The sequence below is a fragment of the Suillus discolor genome (assembly GCF_016758755.1).
Source record: "Suillus discolor strain FC423 chromosome Unknown F5147scaffold_35, whole genome shotgun sequence".
Lineage (NCBI taxonomy): Eukaryota > Fungi > Basidiomycota > Agaricomycetes > Boletales > Suillaceae > Suillus > Suillus discolor.
Window position 1 is genome coordinate 242,665 of NW_024541282.1, and position 22,882 is coordinate 265,546.

Genomic DNA, 22,882 nt, shown 5'->3' on the forward strand with positions numbered 1-22,882 from the left:
GTACGGCAGGTCAATGATCAAAGTTTCTGACAGTGATAGGCTCGGGGTCAGAAACGTAAAAGTAAGCACCTCCTATTACGCCCGTTGCCCCGTATACTTGATCACGTTGTACGGGTAGCTCAGCTACTCCACAAGTACTCGCCCGGAAGGGTTAAACCTTATGCGCATGGTCTGCGCATGCGAGACTAGAGCAGAACGCAACACCTGAATCAGATAAATTAAATGTCTTTCCTGAACGTGTAATGGAAGCTCACTGCGTTGCGCCTACGGTGACTGTCCTTGTTTACACCCGACAACTGCCCACCATCGTCATCGTAACACCAACCGAGCTCTGTACCTTCAATACGCTTCTCAAGTTGCACCTCCTGATCATTACCAAACTCGTAGCTGGAAAGTGAGATCAAGGCACCACTCCGGTCGACCTTCGAGTTCCTCCATAATGTCAGGATATGTGCCCCAGTACTGTGCCCAGCTGGTAGGTCCTGCGCAGACCCATTTAGCAAGCGTGGCGAATGTTGAAATTGGCATGGGGGGCTGGGGATGATCTGTTGAAGAGTCTGCTAAAAGAAACGGGGTGACCCGATCGGAGAAATACGAGATTGTTCCGTTAGGAAAGGCGTCCAGAAGTGATGGCTGGTAAACACCATTGAAGGAGCAGTGTTTGAGTTTACAAACGCTAGTGCAAGCGATCGATAAACATGAAGGAGGTCAATAGAAACAAGTCATTCGCGATAATATTATTGGGAATCTTCCCATACACTAAGATCACGAGGAAGCAATAGAGCAGTACCTACAGCGAGAAATACAATCGCGATGAAAAAGTAGTATATCGACCATGCATCATGCCCTTGCTGCAATGAATAAGAGAAGATTGAAGTTGCAGATGCCGGGCCGATGATCCTTCCTACTGCGAGAGCCACCTGCGCGATTCCAGTGGTTGCTCCGAGCGAGGCACGATTGGGAGCAGCTGCTCTGATGAATAATGTCAGGCAGGCTATGAGTTGTTCTCAGTTCAACAGAACGCAGGAAGTGCTGAATTAACATACGGAAGCACATGAGCAGGCTAGTCTTCAGCGTAAGCTGGACGACAACACACAGCCACACCGCCACGCCTATTCCATAGGCCCGAGCCAGAGCATTGGTCACTGGAAATAAAATGACTATGGGTATGCCGGAACTAACGCCGGTGATGTGGATAGCTCTTGCACCGAAGTGATGATGTAAACGAGCGTATAAAAGTAGCTGGAATATGCCTTGTATGATACTTGATGCCGCAAGTAAAGCACCGATGCGAGGAGGGTCAAGGGAAAGACCACCAAGTTCAATCGGTGTCGCATAGAAAACAGGTAGGATCAAACTCAATGCCATGTGAAACAGGCCCATGGTGGCATAACTCGCTGTCACAGTCAACACTTTCGAGGTTAGCAAGGCGCGCAGCGGAAGCGGCTTTGGTTGAACTTCTCCAGGATGAAATGTAACGTTGCTCGATGGCTGGCGAGACTTCGAATATGACTGTCCGAAGAATCCTCCTTTAACTAGCTCCCAAAGTGGTGTCCTGGTAGAAACGCTCTTGTAACCACACTTAGTCTGATCCAGAGATGGGTTTTCAGCATCACGCCCACCTCTTTAAGACAAATACACGCGACTAGCCAAATTATCGATATGAAAAATGCCGAGATAGAGCACGGCAGGAGATATGGATAGGTTTTCAGGAGTTCTGATCGGCCAAAGATGTCAGGGAATCTGTCTGTTGGTCGGGAGAGAAATCCCCCAATGAGTGATCTAGTAGATGCCGTGAACCTCAGCTTGAGGAAAAATGTACTGTGTGCCTACCCAACTGTGGTTCCAATCATCACCGGAATTGGCATATAACTGAATGCCTTGGGCATATTGGTTGCGTCAGTAATGTCCATCACCAAGGTCTTGATGACAACATCGCCCGGATCAAATGCCCCGCAGACAACACAGCTGTGGTGAAGTAATTGACGATCACAACTAATATTTGATATTTAACTGAACACACTGACCTGACTACCAGACCAAGGAAGCTCTTCGACAGCCCAAACGCAAACATCGAAACAACATGTGCTAATAGAGCTGTCAGTAATACAGGTTTCCGCCCGATGTAGTCGGACAGTCGACTCCAATGAAAAATAGTCAGGGTGTGAGCTACAGAGGATGATAATTGCTCGAGAGAATATTAGCCACGAATAAAGGGGTAGGAGCAATGAAGCCATGCTTACAAGGATGCCGACATAACGACCGACCTGGGATTCGTCTCCGTGAGTGACTCCAATATCTCTAATGAGCTTGGCAAAGTTCCAGTTGTGATCAGATATAAGCCCAGCGAAGTGAATATACTACCCACTTGGGGAATAAACGGGGCAAGGGTCCGAGAAGAAAGAAAATCAGGCATCTCCAAGAGCAGTAGAATCCAAAATTGATCCCAGGGAAGAGGTGTCTTGGCTGTTGGCTGCTCTGGTCGTTGCAGAAGAGGTGTCTCCTCGTCATCCTGCGGTGGAATCATAGTGGTATGAGAGAACGACTGAGATGAAAGACGCACCTATACTACGTGAATTCATTTCAATGCAACGGCAATTAGTGTTGCTGTTGAATCGAGGTCACCCCGAGGTGAGTTCGATTCGGTTCGAAAATGAGGCAGTTCGATTCGTTTACACCTCGCATCGAATTAGGCAAATGAGATGCTAAATCTGGCCTGTGACTTGGTGATTCGTTAGAGTAGTACTCCAGCAACCTGTCATGCTACGGTACATAAATACGTCTACCTGTATTTATCATCCGCAGACGCCATGGCAGGTCTGATGTTTATGGTCTGCCCATAGTGTCAGGATATGCACCCCAATACTGTGCCCAGCTGGTAGGTCGACTTATGGTTGGTTACCTTCGCGATCTCAAGGTCTGCGCCCTCGCGAGGTGGGATTAAAAAGAGGAGACATTTTTTTTAAAGTCAGATTTCTGTCCAATTGGGGTGAACCAGCTGCTACCCTAGTATGTATCTAAGAAAGAGGAGACATAATAACACAAAGCGACGTTACAGGGTATAGGTTAGTGGAGTTTTGCCAGTTCTGCCTCCTACACTAGACCATAATGTACACGGTCATTCGCGATAATATCATTGGGGATCTTCCCATACACTACGAGGATCACGGGGAAGCAATAGACCAGTACCTACAGCGAGAAATGCAATTGCGATCAAGAAGTAGTATATCGACCACGCATTATGCCCTTCCTGCAATGAATAAGAGAAGACCGAAGCCGCAGACGCCGGGCCAACGATCCTTCCTGCTGCGATAGCCACCTGCGTGATTCCATTGGTTACTCCGAGCGAGGCGCGATTGGGAGCAGCTGCTCTGATGAATAATGTCAGGCAGGCTATGAGTTGTTCTCAGTTCAACAGGACGCAGGAAGTGCTGAATTAACATACGGAAGCACATGAGCAGGCTAGTCTTCAGCGTAAGCTGGACGACAACACACAGCCACACCGCCACGCCTATTCCATAGGCCCGAGCCAGAGCATTGGTCACTGGAAATAAAATGACCATGGGTATGCCGGAGCTAACGCCGGTGATGTGGATAGCTTTTGCACCGAAGCGATCATGTAAACGAGCGTATAAAAGTAGCTGAAACATGCCATGTGTGACACTTGATGCCGCAAGTAAAGCACCGATGCGAGGAGGGTCAAGGGAAAGACCACCAAGTTCAATCGGTGTCGCATAGAAAACAGGTAAGACCGAACCAAACCCCATCAGAAACAGGCCCATGGTGGCATAACTCGCTGTTGCGCTCAACACTTTCGAGGTTAGTAAAGCACGCAGCGGAAGCGGCTTTGATTGGACTTCTTCAGGATTCACTTCCCCAGTATCAACTATAATATCGCTCGATGACTGGCGAGGCTTCGAGTATGACTGTCCGAAGAATCCTCCTTTAATGAGCTCCCAAAGCGGTGTCCTGGTAGAAACGCTCTTGTAACCACAATTAGTCTGATCCAGAGATGGATTTTCAGCATCCCGCTCACCTCTTTAAGACGGACATACGCCACTAGCCAAGTTATGAATATGAAAGATGCCGAGATAGAGCATGGCAGGAAATATGGGTAGGTTTTCAGCAGTTCCGATCGCCCAAAAATGCCAGGGAATCTTTCTGCCGGTCGAGAGAGCGATCCTCCAATGAGTGGTCTAATATATTCTATGAACCGCAGCGCGAGAGAAAATGTACTGCATGCCTACCCAACTGTGGTTCCAATCATCAACGGAATTGGCATATAACTGTATGCATTGGGCATATTGGTTGCGTCAGTAATGTCCATCAGCAAGGTCTTCATGATAGCATCGCCCGGATCAAATGCTCCGCAGACAACACGACTGTGGTCAAGTAATTGACGATCACAACCACTATTTGATATTTAACTGAGCACACTGACCTTACCAGCAGAGCAAGGAAGCTCTTCGACAGCCCAAACGCAAACATCGAAATAACAAGTGCTAATATAGCTGTCAGTATTACGGGCCTCCGCCCGATGTGGTCGGACAGTTGACTCCAATGAAAGATGGTCAGGGTATGAGCTGCAAAGTACGATGATTGCTGGAGAGAATAGTATCATGAACGAAGGAAAGGGCAAAAACTATGAAAACATGCTTACAAGAATGCCGGCGTAGTGTCCAACCTGAGTTTCGTCTCCGTGAGTGACTCCGATGTCTCTAACGAGCTTGACAAAGTTCCTGTGATGAGATATAAGAGCGAAGGGAATATCCTCACTTGAGGAATAAACGGCGCAAGGGTCCCAGAAGAAAGAAAATCTGGCATCTCCAAGAGCAATAGAATCCAAAATTGATCCCATGGAAGAGGTGTCTTGGCCTTTGGTTGCTCTGGTCGTTGCAGAAGAGGTGTCTCCTCGTCATCCTGCTGGGCAATCATGGTGGTACGAGCCTACGAGGGAACGGCTCGAATGAGAAATGCAGCTCATTCCAAGTGAGGACATGCTAGACATAATACAGCCTGAGGCACATTGCATTACATAAATACGTCGACCGTAAGTTTATGTGGTGACCATGCCATTACGTGCGTACCTGTTGATGCCATCCGCGGGCGCCACAGGTCCAATGACTTGTTCGTTTACTTATGGTCTACCCAGTTCGGGGTGCACTGTACACAAGCTAACGCAACGGGGATTCGGGCTTATTAGATGAGAAGTCGTTCCACGAAGTCGGCGGTCGCTGCTCGTCGATAAAGAGTACGGCAGGTTAATGATCAAAGTTTCTGACAGTGATAGGCTATGTAGCAACCGGGGTCAGACACGTCAAAGTAAGCACCTCCTATTACGCACGTTGCCCCGTATACTTGATCACGTTGTACGGGTAGTACCTCAGCTACTCCACAAGTACTCGCCCGGAAGGGCTAGACCTTACGTGCATGGTCTACGCATGCCAGACTAGAGCAGACTTAGCAAGATGTAAGACCTGAATCAGATAAATTAAATGTCTTTCAGTAGCAGAGCTAAACGTGTAATGAGAGTTCACTGCGTTACGTCTACGATGACTGTCCTTCTTTACACCCGACAACGTAGATTTCCGCCCACCATCGCTATCGTAGCACCAAGACACCAACCAAGCTCTGTGCCTTCAATACGCTTCCCAAGCTGCACCTCCCGATCATCACCAAACTCGTAGCCAAGGACCAGCAAGGCATGCTGGAAAGTAAGATCAAGGCACCACTCCGGTCGACCTTCGAGTTCTTCCATGATGTCAGGGTATGCACCCCAGTACTGTGACCAGCTGGTAGGTCCTGCGCAGACCCGTTTAGCAAGCGTGGCGAATGTTGAAATCGACATGGGGGGCTGGGGATGATCTGGTGACGAGTCTGCTAAAAGCAATGGGGTGACCCGATCGAAGAAATACGAGAGAAGAAGGATTTTTCCGTTAGGAAAGGCGTCCAGGAGTGATGGCTGGTAAACACCATTGAAGGAGCAGGGTTTGAGTTCACAAATACTAGAAGCGATCGATGAATACGAAAAAGGTCAATAGAAAACAAAGACTTACTCATCCTTTGCCATGACAAGCTCCAAGACACGATTACAAGCCTCAAAACTGCCAATATCCGATCCCGTCATCATCACCGTCACAGTATCGCCGTCCCCCGCAGGAAGCTTCACCTCCTTCACTGACCCTTGAGCCAAGCAAGGATTGTGAATCATTCTTTTCCGATCGTTATCGCCATTCTTGCTAGACCTCAGAGAATCCATGAATTGAACGACGCGATGCACGCTCTCCCGAGCGCTCTTGAGGCCATATCCAAGATACGAGTGCTGATATAGCACTCGGTTAGCCCCACCAAACTCGAGCTCATACTTGTGCTCGCCCTCCTTGAGACCCTCATCACCTTTCTCATCACCAAACTGGGGCTCGAACACGATCTGCGTGGACCCTCCACCCAAATCAAGCACAGCATAGGGCGGCGCGTCCTCGGGGGAATCACCTCTAATGGTATTGAGAAGATAGTTCGCAGTAATCCACGCATAAACGCCCTCGTCTTTGCCGTCCATAATGACAACACCATCCTTATCGGGGAACGGGAAGGGATATTTGGAAAGGATGTGGTCATGCACTGCCTTGAGAATATCTTCGCTTTGGCGGGCGCCGAGAAGTCGAAGCCCAGCGGTGGCTTTAACAGCGACAGGCGTACAACTGCGCAGAGATTCGGGTACCACGTTCATGGCTTCGTCGAGAAGAGGGTTAAGGCTCCCTGCCGCCGCACTTGGGAGTCCTGCATACGAAGAGAGCCCTGGTTGAATCATGCGGAACACCTCGTACTCAAAGGTTGGCGAGGGTCCGCAGTTGTGGAATTTGTAGATGTGAATGCGCGAGCCAGTAGAACCGGCGTCAATCATGAGAGCATACTGCACAAGAGGGAGTGAAGGAGAATGTGGGGAAGTACAGTGTACAGTTTTGAGGAGGTCTGGGTCTGTTTCGGGAGAGGTAGGGAAGTACGTTTTGGAGGGTGGCGAGGCAGCAGTAGTCTTGGGAATGTCAATTTTATCTTCTGAGGGATTCGAAGGAGTTGTTGTTGTAGGTATATGTAAAACTGGAGGATGAGCATCGTCTATTCCAGGCGTCGGCGAGTCTTGTTTTCATGATATGTAAATGTATTCCTTCACGACAACTATCGCAAGACGTACCAGGTATCACATCTATCCTCGATCTTGGTCCAAAAAACCAGACCACGGAAATGAGCACTGCAGCGCCAATTGCGATCTTCTTCCATGCTAGCATCCTAGTCGCACGACCTGGACCAAAGCCGCCCTCAAGACGCTCATAGTTGCTGCTCGTTGACGTGAAGACCATGTCAGTTGTCAGGAGCCTGCGAGCACGGGCCTTGTGTCTGAGGTCGACGGACGTAGAGTGACTGGAAGCTTCTGAAGTATGTAATCGCGTAATGGCGAGTTGGCAACCTTCCAAGACAAAGAGTTGGTCTCGCTTAAGTATTTAGTCAATCCTTCAAGCTTAAGCCCCAAGTTGAAGGAAGAGTCTTTCAGGTGAAACGTGGTCCACTGACGCTCGTGGTTGTTCAATAACAAGTTTGGTTAGCATAGCCTCAATTCACGCAATTAATTATGACGCAAAAAAGTAGTACTTTTGATTTGCATGTAATCAACCTTGGACATATAGACGGGAAACGTGAATACTACTAGATGGCGTGTAATGAAATTAACAGGATAAAAATCAAGAAAATGACGAAGGTGGGGACGAGGAACGCAGGTCAAGAGCGATCATGAACATGGGGAAAGGGGATACGACGATGCTCTTCGCCAGTGGATGGGGAATGGGGATGATGAACATGATAAGAATACACAGAGCATCGAAGTCGAGAACTATGGTATCAAAAGAACGACGAAGGGAATGACGAGACTACTTGAGTGGTATTCATGGGTCTGGAAGCTCGGGATATTCGATGTTATGACTTCGCAGTAGGGCCTGGTAAGTCATAGCCTTCGATTTCCAGATCTCACTTTCACGCTTGTATTGCTCAACACTCTCCTCCAACTCGCGCTGGTACTCCAGCTTGCGCTTGCGACTTCGTCGAGCAGCGACCGTGTTTTGGCGCCTCTTTGCCTCAATCTGCTCCTGCTCAGTCATGGAAGGGAGGATTCGCACATCCTCGATGAGCTCGTCTTGCTCGTCACCGAAAGCAGCTGTACGCGCCCGCTTCCGAGCGAAGACAGCAGGAACCTCCTTGCGAGAAGTCACTGACGGGGTAAGGTACTTGCGCTGCTGTGTGGGAGCATCGATAGGGACAAGGGCCTCCGGCGTAATGTTCTTACGCGTGCCAGTGACAGCCACTTTCCGCTGCGGTGGACGATGACTGGCAGGAGAGTCGAGGGGCGATTCGAGTGGAGTGTTGAGCATTGGAGTGTCGGGGGACATTTGATACAGTTCATCAAAGTTGGTTGGGAGGTGGTATGATTCAGTGGGTTTGCATGGGGGATAAATAGAATCAAAGAGGGACGGGAGTTCGCCGAACGAGTCACCCCCAAAATCATCCAAAAGCGGACTCGTGAAGATGTCCGCGTTGATGTCCGCAGAGCCGAATGCAGGCGTAGTGAGCAGCTCATCATCGAAAGGCGAGTCGATGAGGGGTGAAGTGAGGTACTCATTTAAGTCATTCGAGTTGGTGAGTTCCGGTGTGGCTGGTAGGGATTGTGTAAGCCACGCCAGTGCGGCGGAAGTGAATAACTTACCACCGAAAACGTCCAAGAGCGTCTGAATGGCTTCTGCGTCAGACGGCGAAGCCGTCGATAGCGCCGTGTCCTCTACGTGGACACCGGTCGCGTCGTTGTTGCCTGGGTTTTGTGACAACATCTTCAAGTAATTCGAGCACAAATCGGCGAAAGCAGGTGAGTTTGTAGATGCGAAGGGTTCAACAGACAGTGTTGAAGAGGATGGTTCTCCTGGTTCTGGTCTACTAGGAGTTGTACGAGGTGCACTGGGCAAAAACTGGGGTATCCCATAATGGGAAGCAAGATCGGAAATGTTATTGAAGACCGGAGTAGACGTCGTTGGACGTTTTGAGTGACTGTTTATCGCGACATGGCGAGTGGACGAGAAACTTGAAAGTTGGGAACTTTCAAGGAAATTATGCGAGACATGGTGACCAGGTGATTGCGATGGGCCGGGTTGGTGCAAGAACGAACGATCTACAAGCTGTGGGTCGCGAACATGTTGACTAATATAATGGGTCGGTTTGTGGAGAATCGCGGGAAAGGGGGACGTGTTAACGGTCGGGTCTGGCACAGGCGGCAACGTCGGCTGCCTGGAAGGTCTGGACGACGACGCAGTCAGTTTCCCGTTCATATCACGTTGTGTATGGTATTGAGGTAAGAGTGGTGAGTGTGCGTTGCATCGCGGTGACTCCCCTAGCCCCAAAGGCTGCACCGAAAATGTTCGTGAAGGCCCTGGGAGGGGCCATGTACGAGACACATCGGGTGACCTCGATGTCGATGGATAATTATATGCCGACGACATCGTTTAGCCACGCGCACTCTTGATTTCAATCGATTTGATAGAAATCGGTAATATGATTGTGATGTGATCGTGCGCAGTAATGCAGACAAAACACACGTAGAACACAATCGAATGAATCAGACAGAACTGAGTCACTCACGGGTAACTTTGAGTACTTTAAGACTCGTTGGACACCTGAGCACTGCAAGAGCCGCTCCTAGGGTGCCAGTTGGTGGTTTGAGGGGAAAGAATATGGAGGAAAATTGTGACTCGCTATGTGCTTATATGGGAGTCTCTTCACCGCTTTTCAAGCTCAGAGCCGCGCATTTCCCAAAATAGTGTGACAGGCACAGCAAATCCGGTGATTTCTAAGGCACCGGCAAATATTGTGACAACAAAACTTGTATTACTGGCTGAAAAATCATCCGGTAGACAACAACTGCCTTCACTTTCCTACTGTACCCTAAAAGCCACAAAAAAATGGCAGTTCAAACGTTGGAGAACACTCGAAAATCATGGGTACACCGTCTGAGTCATTCCGGTGGCATCGGGACTCCATGGATGGCTAAGCCGTCGTTACCGCATCCTGACTCACATTTAGACGCCTTCAAAAACCACGACTCATATAATTGGGCGCGGCATACCAGGATGGCGGCCCGCTGTCCATCACGAGTGCCAATCGGATGGCTTGCCGACCAACTAGTGGCATAGCCTTGTGAATATCTGCATGCTCAGCGCTCAGCTGCGGACACATCACCACCAGAGAATACACGTCGTACAATGTGTTAGCGAACAATGCGTGGGAACAAAGGAGGCTGCGCGATCGCAGCTACTGCGAGTGATAGTGTTCGACTTCTTCTCCTGACTGCGATACCTGCGAGTGCACACTGCATAGATCTACGCCGTCGCCGATTGCGAGAGCTATTGTTATTAATCCGCAGTCGAATCTCGAGACCCCACAGATGTAGTTGCTTCTGGAACAATAAGAGACACGGAAGAAGTGACGTTCCGATATCGTCTGATTGCCGCAAGCTACTAGTAGTGGATGCCGGAAGCTTCTGGGCGAAAGGCGATTGTTCAGGGAAGGCGCAGAACGTCTCCAGCAGCATTGTCCGCTTGATTAGGCGATTACCATCGCAATGATTACATGTGACAGACCATTGAATCAAGGCACATGATCAACTGGAGAACCGATCCAGTGAATTGTTTCTGATCTCTGTTTTGTGTCCCATGTGACGGAAAAATTCCAAGCCAGTGATGGCACCAAGGAACGCAGATCTGCCTGTCACCAAGCATAATGATATAGCGAGCACCAAGTGACCGGCAAGTGTGTTCGATGCTAACAATCTGATACACGGTTAGTAAGCTATGCATCTTTAGTATCGTGATAAATCGTGTCGCCATGTACCGTTTGTGAAATTCTGGTCGGAACCTGGATTAAGCCATGATTGACACTGCGGTCTCCATAAGTTTCGATGGCAAATGCGGTGCAGGGTGGGGGCGGTGAAAAGTTCGAATACTCGCGTCCCGAGTCGGCATTACCTATAGGAAATTTTCACAAGCGAATAGTGCAGTGCACTGTGCTCCAGGACTTAGTAGTAGGAGCAGTGTCTGCTCAGACTGCGGCAAGGCGATGCCACAATTTCAGGGAGAATGGAACACAAAGGAAAAGTTTGCAGACATGAGAGCAAGTAATTTGGGAGAGTCGAGCAGACACTGGGATTATATAGTCACCTGCGGGCAGTCCAAATCCTAGACTGACTCGGAAGTTGCTCGGCAGGTTGACTCGCATTGACACAGTGAAATGGAGCATGAGTCAAACAAAAATTATTACGTAATTCTGTCGGATGCACTTGTATCTTCCTAATGGGATTAAGATAAGATAATGCTATGACTGCTACGCGAAAGTCGGCAAGACCCTCAAACCCGACCAAAACATCAACAAGATCCCCAGAAATGTAAAGAATCAGCTAAACCCGTGCTAAAGTTGGTCAGCCAATGAAACGCGAACAGTATAAGTACCTCATCATTCCGACCATAATCTTCCCTCAATCACCACCTCCCTTATCACAATGCCCCACCATCATAACCATCACGAAGACCTTGCTAGCGCACACGATCAGGTAGTAATTTACACCAATTGTTCAATACACATCATATCTAATCATGAGCATCGCAGGTCGTTAATGCACCTCATCAGGCAAAGCTCTCTCATGAGTTGATCGCTGCTGCGGCTTCTTACGAGGTGAGTTATCCTTATGATCGATCTTCCCATCGAACCTCAAAATATCATTGTAGGCCATGAAAGCTTACAATAACCACTGCGAGAAGAACGGCCAGCCTGTAAGCCACGAGAAGGCCAAGGAGCTCTTGTAAGTCTCTCGGCCTCGAAAGACATAATCGTAACTGACTTTGGTCACAGAGCCGCATTTGGCGGAGCCTTCATCGACCGCATGGTCGAGACGAAGGGTGTACGTTTTATCTCACTCGATTATCTGTGTAACTCATAACCTGACTTATTATTCTAGTTGGACATGTTAGACAAGCAAAAGGCCAAGCATCATGGTAAGTATCGCAGATCTTACTCGTGACACTCGAGTTAATTGTTCTACAGCGAATGAAACTGCCTACGAGAAGTCTGGCTATTAGTCGTCCGCAGCGACCTCATGCAGTCCAATACCCACCAATAGCATCATTGATCGTCATGTAACATGAGACAAATGTCACCATAATATATACAAGCCTAAGGACTTTATGATATGCATCTGATGAAAGATATATATAGATACAGATAATCCGTCGAAGCGAAAGTGTCTAAGTCACAGAAGTTATAGTCTGAGTACTGAACTTACAAGTGAAGGCATAAGTAGCGGTATACCAGAAGTGTACATGTGAGTATCAACCAGCTGGTGAGATAAGAGATGAAATATACTATGCGGAGGTATGCCTCCAGACATGGTTAGCAATAAAGAATCGTTGTCCGAGAACTACGTCCGAGGTAATATCGTGCAGTGTAACCACTGTTCGAGAATATCTATAATGAGGCCTGTAAATCTAGAGCAATGACACGAATATCGCGCATGAGATTGCAAGGAGTGTCCACAGAATTCCTTTAGGACGATACGTCCACTCCGCACTAATATATTACACAAAGTGAGCACAAATGGATATGCGTCGCAACCGAGATGGGAACCCACCCGCTTGAACTACTACTACCACCGGGTTGCTGGACCATCTTAACAGTTAATACCGCCACTAGTCCATCGATCGCATTTAGTCCATTGACAGCGACACTCTGATAGTGGTTGATCCCATCGCTAGTGTTCTGTAGCAGCCCAGAGACGTACGTCACAGTGGTCGCATAGGTGAAATTATTAAAGGATGTTTGTCCCGAGTACGTCGATGTATTGGTGATGTTTGCTGTTGGAAGGATTGTCGATTGAGAAGTAACATTCCCAACGAGCCAGTCTCGACCTAGGTTATAGCTACGGGATATAAGTCGAAGGCAGTTGACAAACAATGGGCACGCACCCATCAACTATGATATTATGCGAGTCTGCAACATGGTCATTGCAAATTCTTATCAAAGTTACTTTTCGGACGCACCAGCGATAGGCATTTCATATGAAGTTGCCATGAATATCGCGCCCGAGTCAGCGCTTTGCCCATTCTGTACCCAATAGCGAAAGTGGTTCCCTCCTTCGACAGTCTCTTGGCAAGTTCCAAGGTTTGCATCGCCATAGTCCCACCGAATGACAGCGGTCTCGTTCACTGAAATATTGAGCTCCGAGCCGAGCCGAATTAGAAAACAGAAGACGTACGGTAACCGTTGCCGTCGCCGAGATCAGCGGTTTGCTCGCTAGGGTCAGTCTGTCCCAAACACTCCGTCGAGAACCCAAATGACCTGCCTGCACGTAAGAACAACTCCACGAGAACAGAGGACAGTGCTCACTGGAAATAATTGATGAGACCACCGTTTGCCGTAGTCTCCTGCAGCACCTGAGAATCAGAATAGGCAGAGATGATGACGTTTATGGGTTCTCCGAGGCCTGGCGGATAGGTGTCCTGGACTTGCTGCATAACGTATCTCTTACATCAACACCCCACACCGCATATGGGACAGAACGAACGTACAGAAAGCATACTCCCGCCACCATCCATCGGGTTGTAGTATCCATAATTTGTCGATCGTTTGTGTGGAGGACGTGCGGGCGCGGGTGGGTCAGTTGGTAGACCTCTAGCAGAAACCATTGCGGGCATCGGCGATGGTGCAGTAATCAGGACGGCGCTGAAGTACAACGTTAATAAGTATAAGTAATCGTACGTCTTTCGGATTTTATGTGCCTAGACTTGGAGCGGGAGCGTCTATCGCGCTCTGGAGAGTAAAAGTCTAGGTGGGCCTGCCAAGGAGAGGAAATATAGTAAAGAGTGTTGTGAAGGGTGAAAACGTGTTAGCCATGCATTATTTTGTTCACGGTTTCCTTCAAGCGTTTTTCAATCTTGTCTTGTTACATAATCATTGTTCGGGACAATAAACACCAACTCAATCTGACGATTCTCTTGTTTTTCGATTTCATCCCTGTTGCCAATTGAAGCTGTGTCCCTTTTTCTCAAAATAAAGTTTGACCTTACCTGCAGTGCAAATCTAGGTCATATGCTATAGCTAAACGCAGATTAACGTTCCAGGTCGTTTCATGAGCGTTTACGGGCTAAAACTCCCGAACGCGTGTCTCGAGTCTTTGGCGCTTTGGCACTTGAGCCATATATGTGGTGGTTCGCGACGAAATTAACCTCTTCCGCACCTAATATTAAACCAAAAGTTCAAGCCACGTTTATGCAGCGTGTTGAGCTGTTACAGACCAATTTTAGACGCTTACGTGCGGTTGTTCAATCCCCCCCGGTCTGGTATATCGAGATGCTCAGGTCCTGTAGGAATCAATCACTCACATCATTGATGCTGGCGCGACAGCAGAGAAAATGTCGAAAAAAGCCTGTCGAGGACATGGACTATATCGCACCCACGGGCCACGGACGGAGAACAATGAATAACATGGCTAATTCAGGTGCGCAGCAGCAACGTACTCACTTTGTATCCCACTAGCCGACGTAGCAACTTGACACTGGCCTAGATCTGGTAGCGAACATGGGCGCGTATAGCAATGGACGCGCAAATTTCATTCATCACTTCCGAATGCCTCATTATAAAGGCCTCGGCGCGCCAACTCTTCGCCACCGGACCAGGAAGCCTCAAGTTCAAGTTCTCAAATTCTCTGGACTCCAACTTCGATCCGCATCGACGCCTGGAACTTTACCCTTTACTCAATTTCCGTTTCGAACCCCAGTCTAAATCTCGCCGTCACATAATTATATGTACCGCGCATTCGTTAGCCGGCTTGGCTCTTCTTGTGAGTACAAAAATACATACCGCATTATTACTTCAAGCTACCCACGCCTGGCTTTTTCTACTGCGTAGCGCGTCGCACGACCTAGGAGAATAAAGCCATGACTGCCGAAGCCATTGTGTAATTTTTGGCGCAAGGTCTTTTACTCGTCGAGCAATTCCGCCCATGAAGAGCACTAGCAGGCTTTGTTCAACTCGGCTCTAATAGGCATTTTTGCATGCTGTCAAGGACGCCTTTCAACCTCCACCTCTAAAAATGGTAGCGACCTACCGGTAGCGAATCTATTTTTTTCGATTGAAGAATATATGGATCTGTGCATCCATCAGGCAGTCGTTCAACCGGACGCTGACAGATCTAGAGATGGACGTACGGACGCAAGAACAATTTGGTGGTGCCAAGCGACCCGAAATCGAGATTTCGCCGTGCTGCGTGTCAGATTCTGTGAGCAGTTCATGCACAATTCTCTGTGATCTCTTGTTTATTTGTTCCCTCTCTGTCGCCGTGCCGCATTCAACCCCATTGCGGTACGCACCGCACGCTCTGCAACCAAGGCAACGCGGGGGGCGAATTCTGGCTCTCTGTCCATCCTAACCCAGCGCCGATATTCCGCATCAGCATTCCGAGTGCTGGGAGCTGAGGCATGACGTGTCGAGTGTTGCAGACATACTAGTGATGCTTCTTTGTCTCCGGCTAGGGGTCGACCACGCTACTACCACCTCACATACTCACCGCTCAACCATTTCAGAGGAGACTTCATTAGACTGAGGGCGCAATACAGTAGCTTTACTCACCAGTTTGTGTCGTATGACGTTTGTGCTGTCAAAGTATGTATACCGAAAGTGCGACTTGAACGGTATATATAGAGAATGGCTAACCGCAGCCCCTGGCAGTGGTCATCTCCCTGCCACCATCAATCACCCCTAAGCCGCTAGTGCCGAGGAATTGATGCCGGAATCACACAGTGCCCCCGAGTAAAAGTAGTGTACACACACTCAGGGAGGACAGTCACTGATCACTTCCACATCGAAAATAATTTCTATTGATTTTAGTAAGTTGCTCGATTCAGAGCATGCTACCCACACGACCCGATAGTGAAAGAATTTTTTCGAGTGTTTATTGAACTATATCATGATCCGCTACTATCTCCCAGAAACCCTTCCTTCCCAAACCCAGTTGAACGGTCCCCCAGCGTAGCTAGCCTTGCCTCCGGTCGTCCTTGACGTCCCCGGCTTGACGCTGTCCAATGGTTTCAGACACTGCTCGTATAACCGATCTGCCGCTTGAAGTATTAGAGCACATTCTCGTGATTTTGGACCCTCTTGATGTCGCAAGTACAGCCCAAGTGTGTCAACTCTTCCGCGGGCTCGTATACACTGCCGATGATGAGCATTTCTGGCGAGCTCTTTACTTGGCGCAATCATTTGATGACCCCCGTAAGGCGGTCACGTACCTCGGCAATCGCCGGACTGACATCAAATGGAGGGAGGAACTACAAAACATCATCCGCGCGAGGACAGTCGTGAATGATGTTACTGTCTGTCGACCAGATGAAAGATGTCAGGTACTACGAACCCTGCTTGACATGGTGACGAACGTACCGCCTCTACCTTTCCCTGAGAGCGAGCCGACGTCCCGTAATGTGGTGTGGATGCAGACACTCCTGCAGGACGGCGCGTTCCTTGATCTGGAGAGCCATTCCCATGAAGAAGAACAGCTCCGCGCACGCTTGCACACATGGTTTGGGTTGACTGACAGAGATGCTTTGGCAACGCAGAGAGTGCTTTCCCGAGCATATGTTTACAGTCAGCGCAACTACGGGCCCTCAAACAACTTTGGGCCTTTTATGCTAGATGGAAGTGGAGTGGTCAATTGGGTGCATATGCAGAAGCTCGCACATGTCTTCGCTAGCGCGTTGGTGGAGAAGGAAGAGGATGAAGAACTTGCTTTTGAAATTTGCTCGATGAGCCTGACTTTCTGTCAGGCTGTCATACCGCCCAGTCTGGATCTGAACTGCGAGACTGATTGGGCCGGCGTCGAAGGCTTATGGCGGATCTCTTATTGTTTCATGGATCACCGGGAATTACTAAGTAAGTCCATCAATGTTCTTGTCCTTCCGTTGTCTCTGACGTGGCATTGCTCCCGTCTAGTTTACAATGATCCCAATGTATGTTCTACTGCCCTTGTTACCTGTAATTATAGTCCCATCTGACAGACATTTACAGATGCCAGAGGACGAGCCACTTGATCACACTATATTCGAAGATGGAGAGTTAGAGGAGACGTTCAGCGCGGTAGACATATTTTTCCGTGTGATCAATGTGGAGCGAGACCCGGATCACCCGACCCGACCAAAAATCAACTACGTAGGAGAGATGGATGGCAATTTCTCCATCGTCGGCTACGTCAAACTCACGCCTGACCACCAGGTACGGTGGCACTTCGTAAGTACACCAGTCAAGTCAATTTGTTCTCGCTGACGCCAAGATCGGGTATAGGTCGCTGGTAACGGAGATCAACCAGTGTGGTGGTATGGTCCTCGTCCTTACATTGTTCATCATTTGGTAACCATATGCTCTAAAACAGGGGGGAAGCGATTGTTATGGGCAACATCCGTTCTCAATATGGAGTTCTTGGGGCTTGGTCTACGACCATGCATGACCCACAGGATCCCATCGGTATGTGCAAATATTCAGGTCGATTTCTCACATCAGCGGCTAATGCCCTTACCTTGGCAGGTCCGTTCTGGATGCAGTGCCAGCATCCTATCGAAGACTAACCTCTACTACTCTCACTTACGACCATCCAACGCCTTTGATGTCCGTGATTTCATTCGGCATGACTGCTACGAACAAAATCAGTCGCAAAAATATTGTACATAGTATGTGTTATTCGGTTTTTTTTTGGGACATATAGGGTACCTGTCTGTGCGGCGCAACATGTCAAGGTGTAATATAGACATTGATCGAATACGTTGCCGACACGGAATTGATCATGATCATGAGTCATTCCGGAGTACCACACCAGTCCGGTCAGGAACACGAGTGAATGATGATCAGTGCACTGCTCGTAGACTTGAAGATGAAGTTCTACTGATAACTACATGTGTACTAGTGACGAAGTTCTCCTACGCTTCCTTGCTCCAATGAAATGAAACCGTGTGAGCCTGATAATCCTAGGCGCCACATGAACATTCGCTTCTTGCTGATAACAATCCGATAAGACCTCTTTACTCACCACGCTAGCCTCGTTAAGCCAACACATGACGATCTCAGTCCTCGTCGTCTGCCTCGGCAACATCTGCCGCTCTCCCATGGGAGAAGCCGTCCTCCGCAACGAAGCCCTCAAGCGCGGCATCACCAATATCCACGTCGACAGCGCTGGCACAGCTGCTGCACATATCGGGGAAGATCCTGACGAACGGTAAGCGAGCATCGCATCTGTGCTCTCGACCCCCCAGACTCAGGCTAAGTATGATCGTGGCAGGACTATCGAAGTATGCGGCACGGTATGCTCCTTTCCTCCCCCAGCATCTTAATAGGAATATGTACGTAGGAGCACTATCGTGATCGTGCAGAAAAACGTTCCTATATCCCACTCTGCACGACAAGTCCGCGCGTCAGATTTCATGTCCTTTGATTATATACTCGCAGCTGATGGGTCTAATCTGCGCGCGCTGGAACGACATGCGGGTCGGAGGGAGGGATCGAAAGCGGTGGTGAGGCTTTGGGGCTCTTACCTCCCTGATAACAAGCCGATTCAGGACCCGTATTATGGGGGACTTGTGAGTCGTTTTGGTGTCGCGGGAATGGACTCTGAAATGGCGCGTGCGCAGGATGGGTTCAAGGAGGTTTACGAGCAGTGCGTGAAGCTTTCAAATGCGTTTTTGGACGAGGTCGCTGGGAAGAACAGTTGAGGGGACAATTCGGCGGATGGGACTGGATAAAGCTCGCAGCAGGAACTATGAACAAGACGGAAGATACCCCCATAATACCTGTTTTTTTGGTATGCTCAAGTTTGGAATATCTGAAATTATTATGTAGCGCTTCGTCTTCCAAGCGCTAGCCTGATGCCGACTTCTTCGGTTTTTGTCAAACATCATTATGCGATCTTTGATTTCGTCAAGGCTTCTTGTCTTCTTCATCAATCGAAATTGAGATCTTGCCATGATGGGGTTGGTACAGAAGAACTGGTAGTAACTTACAATTTGGAACAGGTGATTTCCAACCAGTGCATTTGAGTTCGGAACGTATCCCCCAGTACTATACAGTGGCGCTAGTCTTACCCTTCTTCACCGAGGACTGTACCCTGTAAGGGTCAGAGGAGATCGAAATCGGGTCAGCTATCATCCAGTACAATTCACGACCAGTCTTTTGAGACTTTGAGTTCATGATACCATCTTGTCATCGAATGACGCGCGGCGCTGCTAGATTGAGAATGCTATTCGAAATTACATGAGTATTCAAGTCCTCTATGTGTACAAGCATCCCTAAGTGGAGTGCAGATCTGAGCAAGAATCGTGTCGTACAAATGGAAATAAAAAAAAGGAGAAGATGACAACGGATGTAGCGCGGCCTTTCCACTGGAGGAAGGTTAAGATAGGGAATACATACACTCTAGGAACAATCATAGCTGCACGGTAAACTTCAGTCTGCCGTCCGCACACGGCTCGCACTTTACTTTGTCCATGTTTTCCACCACAAAGTGGGCGCCGACATGCTCGATGTGCTTCCTCTCATGGCTGGTGCACACAGCAATTACGGTGGCACCGCTAGCGACACCTGCGCGGATCCCACTTGGGGAGTCCTCGAACACGACACAGTTTTTCGCAGAAAAACCGAGTTCGCGAGCAGCAAGGAGGAATGGGTCTGGGGCAGGCTTTCCAGCCTTGAGACGCTTGTCGTCTGCGGTAATGGTAATCTTGGGCGGGGTAATACCAACGCGAGTCATGCAACCATATGCTGCAACAATAATCAGTATGATACTTCATCGTAAATAAAAATCCGCATACCATATGTTTTTGCACCTGAGGTGGCGACAGCGTAACGACCTTCAGGAATGGAGCTCATCATCCTTTTAACACCGGGCAAAATCCGCACTGAGCGATCAACACTCGTTGCTTCCTGTTGCCAAGCCTCGAGAACGTGTTTCTTCTGGTTGGCCTCGAACATAACGATGTCCTGCTGATCTTCTTCCATGATAGAGTCTTCGAATTGGGGACCCTGACCGTAGACGGCCGCTTCAGGTACGACGGACATAGTCAGCATATTATTTAGCTTGCTGGCAAATGATGGTCGACGAGGCGAGACGAATGATGATGCACGAGAAGAAGGGGCAGAATTGCTTGGCGAGAAGGAAAGATCAGGGGTCGCGGAGCCGGAGCTAAGAGGGGAATTCAAGACAGGCGAGCTTGCAGGTGAGGGGCGCTGCGAGCCGGGCCCGTACATGTTGTAGGCATCGGCGAAGAAGAGAATGCTCTCCTCGAAATTTTGAACCTCGTCGTCCATCTCATGTGCCTTGATATGGGGCTTGAATTGGGCGAGATTGTCTACGGCGCGCTTGCCATGGGTTGCAGCAATAACGTAAGCGGGGTCTTGGCCAATGTCTTTGGCGACTTTACCCCAGGCCGCCTCGACAGCTGCGATGGAGTCCGTGAGGGTGCCGTCCTGTAAAGCACTGGCAGAGTTAGATTTGGAATCCCAATGCAAGAAAATACACACCATGTCGAAGAGGACGGCGTCGGCGTAGAAAGTGTGAGCGTTCTGGGAGGACATCGTGATTATTTCGTTGAAAGATGTGGTGAGGAGGGTGGATGTGAAAGGGTGGGTATACCGAGACAAGATGGTATGTATGAAAGGCTGAGAGGGGATGAAGGAACTGACATTTAGTGAATTGCTGAGCCCATCTTATATACTTTCGCGTCTAACAAACCTCCTTGTTTTGTTTAGTGACGTCAAGGGATATAAAAAAATTGGTAGAAGATGCCGCTGCCAGTGGAGTTGCCTTGACAGAGAAGGTTACCAATTAATTTCGCGCCAGGTTGTATCCGTTTCATCACGGTAGTGTCGATAGGTTCATTGACAGTTGCCGAAGCCCGGATATGCATTGGCGACTTAACAGGAGGGCTTGGGGTGCCGGGCAGGACGACAAGCGAGATCAATGAACTTGAAGAATTTCCTAATCGAGGAGATGGATTGAAAACCAACGTGCCCGTCGGCACAACGGGTACTAATTTTTACAAAAATTTGGCCTTTTTGCCGGGATCTGTATACCTAAATTGGAGCAAATAACGTGAGTTAAGTGAGACACGTCAATATTGTTGGTAGTTATCGTTACCATTACTGGAACATATCATTTGACATTTATGGGACCGCATGGGAGGGGTCTTGATCTTCAGCGCATTTTCGCGAAGTCTATCTATTTTAGTCACCCTTATTTCCGTGCGGACCGTGTCTTCCCTTATCACTCCTCATTGACGCGCTCACCGGCGGCGCGTCCCTGGCAAATAGATAAGCCCGCTCCAATTGGGCCAACATCCCCTAAGCTCAAAGTGCTACAGCATCACCACGTTATAGCTCGTTCGCAAGAACCTCATCCAGTCATGTGTCATCATGTGGTTGGATTGGCCCCCACCCTCGTTCAGAAGGTTCACAACCTCTTTCTTCGTGCCTGACGCCGCATCTATTCGCGCACGGTCAGGGGGGAGCAATTCGTCCAATATGTATCTCTGCTTGTATCAGACGCGTTCTAGTTGGCTTCTCTCTTCTCGGCAACCAGTTCGCTTTAACTGTTTCGCGAAGGTTCATCGGACCCTGACTGCTACTACACCAAATAACACATAACTTTATCTGAAGGGTTTGATATCCACTCACTCGGTAGACGCTATTCATTCATGTATTCATGAGCTGTGGCGTTTCCTTTGTGAACCACAAATACCGTGGGCTCTCTCTTCGAAGCGGCAACGCCATCGACGTCATGTGAATTCGTTGGAGCCCTTGGAGCTCGTTTATTAAACATATAGACCGAAGTGGCAGTGACGATAAGTATCTTCTTGTCATCCAACCAGTCACAGATATGCTCTCTCCACCCCAAAAACAATCGAACCTGATCAACTGCGGACGTCAGCGATAAGCATCGACCGGGTCTTTCAGCCAGCCGCAAAAACGCGCTGTCCATGAATCGGTCAAAGTTCAAACCGCCCATCGGCTTCGAAGGTACCGATAAGCAATGCTTTATTGTCTTCTAGCCTGGACAGCCAGTCGCAAAAGAAGTCAAATTGTCAGTCAACTTCATATACCAGTGATAAGCATTGTCATCATCTTCCAGCCTGGACCCAAGAACAGTTGAAAAAAATCGCGCTCACCCGTAAAAGCAATCACAACGCCGCATGTCGGCAATCGCTTTAAAACCGATGAAAGTTCTTGATGCAGCAACTCGAAGGAACTCGTCAGGGTCTTTGGCACCAGATCTGCAGGGAATGAAAGCTTTGCTGGGTAGGGCGCTGGACAAAGAATCAGCCGCACAACCAGAACTGGTGTTCACCGAGCCCTGAAAACCAATAAACTTGGCAACATCAAATGATTTCTGCCGTTCTGATCGACATTTTTTTCATTCTTCTCCCGTGCGGGGCGCGATCGCAGAGGCAGGTTCTGTGCCCCGGTGACTTGGGATAGGAGAACAATGCAACGTTTGCTTGCGAATGCGGTGTATCATTTCGTATTTGAGGATATTTAATATATGCGTAACTCATACGGTAGTGTCGACACCAGCCGTCTTGTCGGCGTAGGAAAAGGGCGGTGGTTCGTCGGACAAGGCGTCTGGAAGCACTTCATTGAGAATGCGCAGGTAGGCAGAATAGTGACGAGTCTAGCCTGGAAGGACTTCTTCGAGAACGAACAGAGTCAGTCTCCACATCAGCTGCATTGTCGGCGTGGGAAAAGGGCAGTTGGTGGACCGTCGCACAAGGCG

General features: G+C 48.9%; 9 protein-coding genes across 9 annotated transcripts; 3 read left to right on the plus strand and 6 right to left on the minus strand.

Annotated features, from left to right (window-relative positions):
• Positions 1–372: 372 nt before the first annotated feature.
• F5147DRAFT_774886 (major facilitator superfamily domain-containing protein) lies at positions 373–2,527 on the minus strand (the record flags this gene model as incomplete). The annotated part of the gene is made up of 9 exons (XM_041441644.1): positions 373–633; positions 759–851; positions 909–994; positions 1,047–1,569; positions 1,623–1,782; positions 1,834–1,968; positions 2,028–2,188; positions 2,244–2,309; positions 2,369–2,527. 9 exons carry the CDS (start codon positions 2,525–2,527, stop codon positions 373–375), a joined length of 1,644 nt encoding a protein of 547 aa, XP_041291644.1.
• Positions 2,528–3,133: 606 nt separating this feature from the next.
• Positions 3,134–5,428, minus strand: F5147DRAFT_837835 (major facilitator superfamily domain-containing protein; the record flags this gene model as incomplete). The annotated part of the gene is made up of 9 exons (XM_041444103.1): positions 5,345–5,428; positions 5,088–5,291; positions 4,790–5,016; positions 4,661–4,739; positions 4,442–4,602; positions 4,248–4,382; positions 4,037–4,196; positions 3,446–3,983; positions 3,134–3,393 (listed from the first exon to the last, which is right to left on the minus strand). Exons 3-9 carry the CDS (start codon positions 4,933–4,935, stop codon positions 3,134–3,136), a joined length of 1,479 nt encoding a protein of 492 aa, XP_041291645.1. The 5' UTR covers positions 4,936–5,016; positions 5,088–5,291; positions 5,345–5,428.
• Positions 5,429–5,440: 12 nt separating this feature from the next.
• F5147DRAFT_229073 (nucleoside phosphatase family-domain-containing protein) lies at positions 5,441–7,589 on the minus strand. Its single transcript, XM_041428718.1, has 3 exons — positions 7,193–7,589; positions 6,057–7,137; positions 5,441–6,005 (listed from the first exon to the last, which is right to left on the minus strand). Exons 1-3 carry the CDS (start codon positions 7,356–7,358, stop codon positions 5,567–5,569), a joined length of 1,686 nt encoding a protein of 561 aa, XP_041291646.1. The 5' UTR covers positions 7,359–7,589; the 3' UTR covers positions 5,441–5,566.
• Positions 7,590–7,625: 36 nt separating this feature from the next.
• Positions 7,626–9,758, minus strand: F5147DRAFT_700759 (uncharacterized protein). Its single transcript, XM_041437698.1, has 2 exons — positions 8,753–9,758; positions 7,626–8,701 (listed from the first exon to the last, which is right to left on the minus strand). Exons 1-2 carry the CDS (start codon positions 9,534–9,536, stop codon positions 7,938–7,940), a joined length of 1,548 nt encoding a protein of 515 aa, XP_041291647.1. The 5' UTR covers positions 9,537–9,758; the 3' UTR covers positions 7,626–7,937.
• Positions 9,759–11,530: 1,772 nt separating this feature from the next.
• F5147DRAFT_637545 (uncharacterized protein) lies at positions 11,531–12,310 on the plus strand. The gene is made up of 6 exons (XM_041432947.1): positions 11,531–11,638; positions 11,695–11,760; positions 11,814–11,887; positions 11,938–11,986; positions 12,044–12,080; positions 12,130–12,310. Exons 1-6 carry the CDS (start codon positions 11,588–11,590, stop codon positions 12,162–12,164), a joined length of 312 nt encoding a protein of 103 aa, XP_041291648.1. The 5' UTR covers positions 11,531–11,587; the 3' UTR covers positions 12,165–12,310.
• Positions 12,311–14,008, minus strand: F5147DRAFT_700778 (uncharacterized protein). Its single transcript, XM_041437699.1, has 7 exons — positions 13,650–14,008; positions 13,468–13,589; positions 13,337–13,419; positions 13,122–13,286; positions 13,047–13,071; positions 12,713–13,000; positions 12,311–12,651 (listed from the first exon to the last, which is right to left on the minus strand). The coding sequence occupies exons 1-7, from the start codon at positions 13,773–13,775 to the stop codon at positions 12,570–12,572; spliced, it is 891 nt and encodes a 296-aa protein (XP_041291649.1). The 5' UTR covers positions 13,776–14,008; the 3' UTR covers positions 12,311–12,569.
• Positions 14,009–16,160: 2,152 nt separating this feature from the next.
• Positions 16,161–17,693, plus strand: F5147DRAFT_746279 (uncharacterized protein; the record flags this gene model as incomplete). Its single annotated transcript, XM_041439831.1, has 6 exons — positions 16,161–17,004; positions 17,065–17,081; positions 17,140–17,358; positions 17,413–17,444; positions 17,501–17,592; positions 17,653–17,693. The coding sequence occupies 6 exons, from the start codon at positions 16,161–16,163 to the stop codon at positions 17,691–17,693; spliced, it is 1,245 nt and encodes a 414-aa protein (XP_041291650.1).
• A 483-nt stretch (positions 17,694–18,176) lies between these two features.
• On the plus strand, positions 18,177–18,830 carry F5147DRAFT_746280 (phosphotyrosine protein phosphatase; the record flags this gene model as incomplete). Its single annotated transcript, XM_041439832.1, has 3 exons — positions 18,177–18,337; positions 18,470–18,698; positions 18,750–18,830. The coding sequence occupies 3 exons, from the start codon at positions 18,177–18,179 to the stop codon at positions 18,828–18,830; spliced, it is 471 nt and encodes a 156-aa protein (XP_041291651.1).
• Positions 18,831–19,300: 470 nt separating this feature from the next.
• F5147DRAFT_700804 (HAD-like domain-containing protein) lies at positions 19,301–21,050 on the minus strand. Its single transcript, XM_041437700.1, has 3 exons — positions 20,635–21,050; positions 19,926–20,580; positions 19,301–19,875 (listed from the first exon to the last, which is right to left on the minus strand). Exons 1-3 carry the CDS (start codon positions 20,686–20,688, stop codon positions 19,541–19,543), a joined length of 1,044 nt encoding a protein of 347 aa, XP_041291652.1. The 5' UTR covers positions 20,689–21,050; the 3' UTR covers positions 19,301–19,540.
• Positions 21,051–22,882: the final 1,832 nt, after the last annotated feature.